Genomic DNA, 9296 nt, shown 5'->3' on the forward strand with positions numbered 1-9296 from the left:
GGATTTAAACTGTAACCTGCTCTTACTAAAGAACTAAGGAAAAAATGAGTACAGAGTCAGAGCCAGAGTTTCAAAATATTCTCATCTGTTAAATTAAGAGTGTCTCCCATAGAAAAGCAGTGGAGGCCCCACAGGGCAAGTACAAAACAGAATTAAAACTCCCAAGGGTCTTGTCTTTACAAAAGAAAAGGCAGGAGGCAGCCCCTGGACAGCGGGTCGTGCTGGCCGCTCCGGTTGGACCACGTTGCATAATCCTCGGTCGCATCATCACAACGTCTCTGAGCGTTCCGATGGGGGAGAAGGGGCAGTGTAGTGTGTGTGGGAGGAGAGGCCCAGTGGGCTCTCTGTGCCCCCTTACCCCCTTTTAGATCCCAGAGGAAAGTAGAGGGAAGCTGGCTACACCTTGAAATGAGGCTATGTGTTTCAAACCTGGGGACAGGGGTAAGAGGGGGATCTGTGCTTTGAGCAACCTGAGCCAGAGGCAGAGGGGTGTTGGAGGGGTGAGAGGGGAATGCATGATGCTTATTGCTTTGTACCTTTCACTGGGAAGGAGGGCAGCAGCCAACAGTAGCTCACAGGTTTGTAAACTGAGCCTGCTGGCTTCAAGAAGGGAGGCAATGAAGTCGAATTAAATATAAAAGAGTCATTTGTGCAAAAATAACTTAAACAAATAAAAGACCTGGGGAAGGGGGTGTTCCCCTTAGCCTGGTGGGGAGAGGGCCATATACCACCCCCCCAGGCCTTTTCAGTGACATGGCTTTGGGGGGGAGGGGGTGAGCTTCCCTACCCCCTGCAATGGCTCAGGATGGGATTGTAGGGGAAGGGCTTGCATTTGTGCTCTGAGTGGGGAGTAGTGCCCCCACCCACTGTCCACAGGTGCAGGTGGCTGGCAGGGGCTCCCAAGGCTCAGCACTCAGCTCTCCCCAATCAGGGTCAGATCCAGCTCCAGGTATGGCTGCTAAGGGGCCAGTTTCCTCCTCTTGTTTTTGGCAGGACGGCCAGGGCGGGCCCGGGGAGGCAGAGGGACAGCCGCCTATACAAGAGGGGAAGTTGAAAGAAGTGATCAAACAGCTAGGTATCAGGAAGTCTTTTATTTTCTCCCCACTCCCTCTACTCCTCTTCTCCTGCCTCATCCCTTACAACCCACCCCCCAGACACTTACTCGGGTTGTAGGGCTGGGGTCCAAGGTAACGTCCTGGCGGGAGCTACTGCTGTTCCGGGTAGGGCTGCAGTAAGGGCACGGGTGGTCAGGAATGCTTCCCAAGCACCACATGAAGCTCAGAGTTTGGGTGGGAAATCTTCTACTTTCAGATAATAAAGGCATAATATCCCCATCCATATTTAAGTTTGTGCCTTTTTGAAAGTCAAGCCACTCTAGACATTTCTATAGACCATCAAACAGCAAAAGGCCAGGATTGGGGTAGGCCCAACACTCACTTGTATTTTCTCCTCCGGCCACGACGAGACTTTCTGACTACCCCTGGGGGCACCTGGGAAAACACAGACTGTATGTGTAGGAAAAATTAGGAAAAGGAACCGTGTTCCCAGCCTTTCCTCAGAGCCCTTCAGCCCAAACCCCCATCACCCCACACTCACCTTAAGGTCCTCAGAATGGGGTCCAGGAGGGGATGGATCCTTGGGCTCAACACCCCCTTCAGCCAGCTCCCCATTATGCTGCCAGTGGTGGGTCCTTCTTGGGGACCGTTCCATTTGTCCATTGAAGCCACCACGTGCCCCCCATTTGAGGGCCAGTCGGCCAGGCTCCCGCCGGCTACCGGGCTTTCGGCCCCGGCCTGGCCTGGCCTCACCATTAATGCCCCTAAGTCCCCCTCCTCCCCTCCGGCCCCGTTTCCCTGACCCCCTCCCAGTGAGCAGCTCAGGGACTGGGGGGTCAGGAGAACCGTGGGGTGGGGCTAAGGCACTGAGGGGAGGCCGGGCAGGCTCCGGTTCCAGGGCTGAGGTGGGGCTCTGAGGGGGCAGACAAGGGGCTTCTGGCTGCTCTGGAGGAATCTGCAGGCAAAAAATAAAATCTTAGTCCCAAATACGGTTCCTTGGCTACTGTAACTCAAAACATCCACTTCCAATTTGGGAAAAAATTCTGTCCCCGACACCCTACCCCCCCACCCCCAACACATACCCTCACCTGGAGACTCTGTAGCAGGCAGGCTAGGGGACTAGAAGCCTCTGAGAGGGGTGGAGGAGCTCCCCCCCCAGGGAGGAGCTGCAGCCCCAACTGGCCAGAGAGAAGAGGGCCAGGAGGCTGCAACAGGCTGGGGAGGGCTCCAGGGCTGCTGGTCAGCGAAGACAGATCACCTGTGGAGAAGCTGGAAGGTCAGGAGTCTCCCCTCTGCAACCTGGTTAGGCTGAACAGACCCTGTTTACCTCTTAGGTTTAACCCCAGGGTCAAAAACTCCTCCCCAAGTCATCCAGCTTCTCCTCTACTTCCTTTTTTTCTCTTTCACACCAGTTTTCCCTCAGACTCACCCAGCAGGCTGGCACTCAGCAGAGGGCTAAGGAGTTGGGGGGGTCTCCCTGAGTTGGAGGGGGCCTTGCCCAGAGAGGAGGCCCCCGGGTCAGTAGTTGCCGTGGTGACACTGGAGGTAGGTGGTCCAGGTTGGGGGGCACTCAGGACACAGGGCTAAGAACAAAGAACAGTTATGACACTATGTGTGTGACATAGTTTATAAACGTACAGTACTTTCATATATATAATCTTGCTGAAGCCTCACGTGAAGTAGGCCACGCTTATTAAATACAGACCCAGTTCCTGCAGCCATCCTACCCCCAGCCAAGAACTAAGCCCTCTCCAAAGGCCCTGAGGAAAAGCTCAGGCATGAAAGCGAAAGCCTTTGATTCCCAGCTCCCATCCCTGATTCTACCTCTTGTTTTGTCCCACCCACTCACCCCCTATCCTCACCTGGGGGGGTGTCCCCGAGGGGGGATCCAGGCTGGCAGCCAGCAGCGCAGAATTTAAAGCTATGAGGGTGGGGGGGGCTGAAAGTGGGGGGAACAGTAGCGGGGGCAGGTCTCCCAAACCTGAAAATGTCTCCCCACTTGGACCCCCAGCTCCCTCTGCAGATCCCTCCCCATCCCCAGCTGCGGGGCCCAGGGCCAACAGGGGCAGGAAAGAGGCAAGGAGGTTGCTAGGAGGTGCAGAAGGGGGTGGAAGAAGGTCTGAAGGGGCTGGTGGAAGCAGTGAAGCCACCAAAAGCGAAGGCCCTTCAGGCTCGCCTGGGGCTAGGGGAGGGCCAGGTCCCCCTGGTGGGGGTAGCAGAGGCTCAGGGGGAGGTTGTCCCCCTCCCCCAGCCAGCACACCAAATAAACTGTGGCTGAGCAATGGAGAAGGTGGAGGCTGCCCCAGACTCAGAGGGAGAGGCAAGGCCCCTAGCATCCCGGGAAAGCCGGCTCCACTCAGCGCCAGGCCCTGCTCAGGACTAGGGAAAGGGAGAGCCTCCCCACCAGCCAGGGGAGGCAGAGGGCAGGCTGGGCCCGCCCCCATCCCAAGCCCTTCAGATGGGCTTTGAAGCACAGGGCTGGGGACCAGGGGGGCTTTGGAGGCAGCTGGTGGGGCAGGGGCACCTGCAAAGGAAAAGAGAAATTCAGCTCAAGGGAGGACCTTTCTCCCAGCATCCAAAGAACCCAACCTTCCTGCCTCCAACCCAGAAAACCACCAAAGAGCTCTCTAAACTCCCCTAAGTGCCTTGGCTGCCTTTTTCCACCGGGAGAGGAGGAAGAGCTCTACCACACTCACATACCTGGCACACTGCTGAGGCTGCCACTGGTGGTCCCAGGCAGGGAGGGCGGGATAGGGTGCCTGGGCTGGGGAGGGCTCCCTGAGGAGAGGGTTGGGGGAGGAGGAAGGTGTGCATCTGACCCCAAAAGGTTAAAGCTTCCATCAGAGTGGGAAGGGCCAGGGGTGGGGAGTCCCAGCAGGGACAGCACAGAAGGGAGAATCGGTTGGGATGGCTCAGGGAGAGGAAAGGGTTGGGGGACAGGAGCAGGGGCCCGAGGACGGCTCCTTCTAGGGGCTTGAGGGCCTCCCCCTTCTAGCAATCGCAGTACAGTTGGGGGTCTGCGGGGACGACGCTGAGAGGGACGGGGTGATGAGGAATGGGAAGCGGAGGGTGTCTGGGCACGGGGCCTTCGGCCCTGTAAAGTGCTGGGAGGGGGGAGCGGGGGATGCTGTGCCTTGGCCGCTGCAGAGAGTAGGCTGCTAGCAAGGAAGGGAGGTGCCCCGGGCCCCTCCACCATGGGGGCCCCTCCTAGGGGTCCCAAGACCAGGGGCAGGTGCATAGTGGCTGAAGACACTGGTGGCTGAGTGGCAGGACCAGGGGGGCCAGGGGGACCAGGGAGATTATTGCTTGGGGGCAGAGGAGGGGGCGTTAAGGCATCACTACAGTGGAAGAGAGAAGGGTCCGAAGGTGGTGAGGAGGAGGCATGGAGGGCTGGAGAAGAGCCCAAGTCAGGGGGCACCAGGCTGGAGCGGAGGGCGGCTCCCCAGTTGTAGGAGGGAGCATTGAGGCTGATAGCAGGTTGAGGAGGTGGGGCTGGAGAGGGAGCATTGCCCCTTGGGAGGAAACAGGGGCTGCTGCTGCCTCCAGAAGGGACTGGGTCAGGAAGCCTTGGTGGTGGGAAAAGCCCCCCAGGGCCTGCTAGAGGAGGGAAGGCCTGTGGAACTGAGGGTGGTTCTGGGGGAAGGGAGCCAGGACCCCCATTAAGTGGAGTTGGAGGAGGGACTCGACAGGGAGGGAGGGCAGAGGGGGGCCCTGGGGACACAGTGTGGAACATCTGGGGGCTCGCTCCCTCTCCTGCAATAAATGAGAAATGAAGGGTCAGCCTGTGGCTTCCCTTCCAACAACTTTCTTTTGTCTTCTCCATCTCATATCCCATAAACTCCCAAATTCCCTGTGCCTTCCTCTCAAGCAACTCCCCATTCCTCCCTTCTCCTTGCTCCCTCTCATAGAGCTCCTCCCACCATCCCTCTTCCAGGCCCTTAAGTCTTCCTCAGTTATCCATAAAGTGAAGAAGCCTCACCAGGAGAAGAGTGTGAGCAGGTGGTCTCCATGCTGCGGTACAGAGTTGCCATGGCAACGGCTTTCCGCCGGTGGTTGCACAGCTTGGTCATGTCCTCCTCTGATGCGGGCCCCACCCCGGCCCCACCCGGGGTCACCGGGGCCAAAGGGTCAAAGTTGAAAACCTGTAAGGTGGGAGTCAGGGCAGGGCCCCTGAGAGAGTGGAAACTGGGAGAAGAGCTACCACGGTCGGTGACTTGTATTAAGTCTCTTGGCTTATCCCTGTATTCTCTGACACCCCTCACCACTCTGACCTTGGGGACATTGAGTGGACACTCCAGACCGCACTTGCAGGTCCCATCGCTGAGGAGGTAGCTCCGGGTTTGCTCCAAGGAAGACAGCTCTGTGCCACTTGGGCTGGGAGAGCACAGGGTCAGAAAAGACGGAGTTAGTTGATACTGAATCAGAAAACCATGCCTAAAGGACAGTTCCTTATTCAAAGACCTTCCTAAGAAGGACACAGGATAAAGAATGTGGAAAGAGAAAGAGGGAGAACATAGTTAAAGGGCCAGACATACAGAAAGCAGAAAGGCCGAGGAAGGAAGAACAGAGGAGAGCAAAAGGGTATCAGAGATCTGGGCGCTAAGAGGAGAGGTGAGAGAGAAAACACAGGCACTAAAGGGCCTGGGGACAGAGCTCTAGAACTCTGAGGAGCCATACCTGATATAGCGCACAGCACCCTCTCGAACACAGCGCTGCCAGCCGATGGGGACAGATGTGGCCACAGGGCCCCCAGCTCTGTCTGCTCCACTGCTCTCATTGCCCCCATTCATTGTGTGTAATCAGCTCCCACGTGCCTGATAACACAGACATCCATGTGGGCATTAGGAGGATTAAACTGCACTTGGTACCTGAGGAAGTACTCCAGGAAGGCAAAGATTGTGGGGGGACCCAAAAGAACTCAGGGGCATGGAGAAACCCTTGGAGAGCTGGGAGAGAAATGAAGAATTCGCTGCCATCCCACCATGGCTACCTGAACATCTCTGCAAACATTGTGGGGTCCAGTCTAAAGCCGGGGCCTCCGGCTTAGCCCACACCTGCAACACAGGAAAGAGAAGAGACTGTCAGAAACCTGCCCAAGCAGAAGAGAACCAAAGCCCAGGACACTCTCAAGGGAAAGATCCTTAACCCTCTGAGGTAAGTGCACACACAGATCTCAGGGATCTGCTGGCTGAGTCCACAACCATCCTTTCCATATACAGGCCCTAGGAAGCAGAGGATCAAAGCCTCAACTCCCAGGGACCAGGGAATCAGAGCCCAATCCCTAGACATAAAGGGCAAGGCCCCTTTGTCCCATCAGAGACAGAAGACTTCACCCTGGAGTACGGGCAAATTCCCATAATGCCAAGACACTAGGAAGTTTCCCAGAGTCTGGCCCCCTGCTGTTCCCTACCCCCAGGAAGATCATATAAAAAGTACAGATTGCCCCACAGGTCACCAGGCAATTGCCCAACTGCCCTCTGGGGTGGTACCAACGGAACCCCCCATGCCTGCTCCATTAGACAATCACTGATCCAGTTCATCTGGATTTTCTTAAGAAAGGTTGGAATTATAGCTGTCTTTTCCCAGAGTCTTGAGAAGCTCCTGATTTCTCCCCAAGCCTCAGCAGGGGGATTCAGCACCTCCTACCCCACTGGCTTCAGACTGGCTCCAAAAAGGACTCTCCTTTGATATGTGGGGACGCCCCCCCCCAACCCTGCAAGTATCCTCTCCAACCTCACCATCGCTCCCACCCCACACAGGCGGCTTCTAAACTTTCCCTCTCATAACAAGGCGCCCTGTCACCCAGCCTGCTTCCCTCAGCTTGGGGAGGAGGGGAAGGCGCACGAAGTAGGAAGGAACTTGGGGAGAGGGCGGGCGGAGGGTGGGCGAAGCACTGTGGGGAGGGAGGTGAAGAAGGCAAAAGTCAAGCATTGAGAGGGAGAAACGGCGGGGGCAGGTGAGGGCGGGGGAGTGGGGATGGGGCCAGGGAAAGGGGCCGAGAGTACGCGGAGGGGGCAGAGGGTAGGGACTGGAGGGGAGGGGAGGGGGAGGGGCGAGGTGGGGGGGGCCGGGCCCTGCACTCACCGCGGCCCATGGTTCGGCCGGCCCCGCCCTGCGCAGTCGCGGCCCAGAGGGTGAGTGGGAGGGAGTGGGAGGAGGGTCGGTGGAGCCCGAGCCTCCGGTACGGCCCCGGCCGGTCCTAGCAGGAAGCGCCGCCGCCGCCGCCGCGGATCACCGAGCGGCCTCCCGCGCATGCGCCATGGGGGCCAGGGGCAGCCCTGGGGATTCCGTTCCCAGAAGGCACCGCGCAGGCTGCTGCCGCCGCCGTCGTCGCTGCCGCCGCCACCGCCGCAGCCACCGCCGCCGCCGCCGCTGCCCGGACGGGAGAGGGGCGGGGCCGGGCCCCCGCCCAGCGGACAACGACGAGCCAACAGGAGGGGCCGCAGTGCGCATGCGGGAGCGCGCCTACCCCTCCCCCACAACCCCCCATTAATCCCCAAGAGAACAAACACCCCGCGCGGCCCCCCCCCCCCCGGCCCTCCGCGGAAGGATCTGAGCCTCTTCCCAGACCACTGGTGGCCAATCCTAGCCCTCCCCGGGGAGGGGCCCCTTCCAAAGCCACAATCTGTTGGGGGAGCCAGGAATGTCAGGTCCGGGAGGGGCCGGCCCCGAAAGATGAAAGTCGCGACTTGCACTGCCCCGCCCCAAAAGCTTCCTGGCTAGTGTGCTGGGACTTGACCCGCCTCCCCAGGTCAACATGTCACAACACGACCTCAGCCTGTCAAGTCACATGACCTTTGCCTGTCACTGACAACCTGGTCATGTCTTCGGTCCAGGAGAGACCATCTGGTCCAACGCATCCCCCAGCCCCATTTACAGAAGGGGAAATGGAGGTCTGGAGTAACGGAGCAGGCCTAGCCAAGGACCTGTCACTGTCACACCACCACCTAAACCTGCCTTCCAGCCACAACCGACCTTGTGACAGATACTATTTAATTCTGGCTGCCCCCACGAGGGTATGACAGTATATGTAACCGGCCGCCGCATGACATCTTTTTTCTACCTAATGGCTCAAGAAAAATACTTTGCATTTTTTAATACTTTGCATTTTAAGTGGTGCTTTTCACTTTTGTTGAAGCACCCTCCAAGTTCATACTTCTCTCATTTCACCTTCAAAACTCGTTACCTTTTATTTACAAACAAGAACGGTTGAGGCAGAGAGAAATTAGGTGGCTGGCCTAGGATCCCTGGGCAAGTGGGGGGCAGGTGAGGCTAGAATCTGGGCTCCTGACAACCCAGTCCAAGGCAGTTGTGCGCGCAAGTGCACCCAATGTCCCAGGGCGCTAATGCAGCCCAAGCACCTAGTAGGCAGGAGGCTTGAGCACTGGCTCCTCACAGCATGGAGTCACAGGGCTTGCGCGTCTGGTCCGGTGAAAAGGGCGGGTCTTGATCTTTTGGTGAAGAGCACCAGAGCACCGTGGCATGCGGGGGATGACGGGTGGGGAAACAGTGCGAATCGCATCCACTGAGCAAGGGACATGAATTCTGGCATGCTGAGGGCGCATTAGAAACTTCACAAAGATAGAAGTTAAGGGTGCTTTTCTGCGAGGAGCTGAAAATGACTATCAAAAGTATTCAAGTTCCTCGGTCCCTTCTGGGGGATTTAAGGGGCTAAAAGAGAAGACCTCGAGATTCTCGAGAAGAATACTCGAGAAGACGTTAGGCAGTCCTGTGGCTGGATGCAAACTTTCAAAGGAGGTTGTTTTAAAAGACCTTGTGCCCATTAAATGGGAGGGAACCAAGCAAAATGGGAGTCCCTTATGGAGAAGGTGCAACAGGGGCTAATGCCAGGTGGGCGGAATAAGAACTCCTGAGCAAGACAAACTGCCCTGAGGCTTCGCAGGCAGCAAAGGGGCAGCCACAGTTGATAGCCGTTGAGGCCGTTGGGAGCCGGGCGCTGGCGCCCCGCCCTCTCCTCTCCCCTACACCACCACCACCCCCCGCGCCTCCCACCACCCTTGTAGTCCCCTGCGCGTGCGCGCGGAGACACCGGTTGCCAAACATTGCATCATCCCCGCCCCCCTTTCCTCCCCTCCCCCTCCTGCTCTCCCCTCCGCGCGCGCGCATGACTCACTCACCTCCTCCGCGAAGCCTCGTGACCCAAAGCCACTTCCGGGTCCAACACAGCGTCTACCACCGAGAGGGAGGGAGCGATGGGGGCGGTACCGCGCGGGCTTCTGA

General features: G+C 58.1%; 1 protein-coding gene across 9 annotated transcripts; it reads right to left on the bottom strand.

Moving 5' to 3' along the window:
• Positions 1-63: 63 nt before the first annotated feature.
• Positions 64-9254, bottom strand: MBD6 (methyl-CpG binding domain protein 6). Of its 9 annotated transcripts, XR_007129222.1 has the most exons (15): positions 7140-7546; positions 6046-6109; positions 5733-5869; positions 5327-5429; positions 5035-5197; positions 3756-4808; positions 2918-3579; positions 2485-2638; positions 2138-2313; positions 1597-2010; positions 1438-1505; positions 1163-1226; positions 864-1033; positions 537-600; positions 64-278 (listed from the first exon to the last, which is right to left on the bottom strand). XR_007129222.1 is itself a non-coding variant. In XM_047739661.1 (13 exons), exons 3-13 carry the CDS (start codon positions 5843-5845, stop codon positions 959-961), a joined length of 3045 nt encoding a protein of 1014 aa, XP_047595617.1. In that variant the 5' UTR covers positions 5846-5869; positions 6046-6109; positions 9194-9254; the 3' UTR covers positions 64-958. The 9 variants fall into 9 exon arrangements, 5 of the variants coding, with proteins under 5 accessions (XP_047595617.1, XP_047595620.1, XP_047595616.1 ...); XR_007129223.1 differs by lacking the exon at positions 537-600; XR_007129221.1 differs by having other exon boundaries at positions 64-600.
• Positions 9255-9296: the final 42 nt, after the last annotated feature.

This window comes from Lutra lutra, chromosome 8 (assembly GCF_902655055.1).
Source record: "Lutra lutra chromosome 8, mLutLut1.2, whole genome shotgun sequence".
In the NCBI taxonomy this organism is placed as follows: Eukaryota; Metazoa; Chordata; class Mammalia; order Carnivora; family Mustelidae; genus Lutra; species Lutra lutra.

Bases quoted from the DNA above. Each gene is read 5' to 3' on its own strand.
- MBD6 (XM_047739661.1), bottom strand. From the start codon at position 5,845: ATGAATGGGGGCAATGAGAGCAGTGGAGCAGACAGAGCTGGGGGCCCT. The intron at 5,430-5,732 runs GTATGGCTCCTC...GTGCTCTCCCAG, and splicing joins GGTGCTGTGCGCTATATCAG to CCCAAGTGGCACAGAGCTGT. The intron at 2,639-2,917 runs GTGAGGATAGGG...CTTTGTTCTTAG, and splicing joins CCTCGGGGACACCCCCCCAG to CCCTGTGTCCTGAGTGCCCC.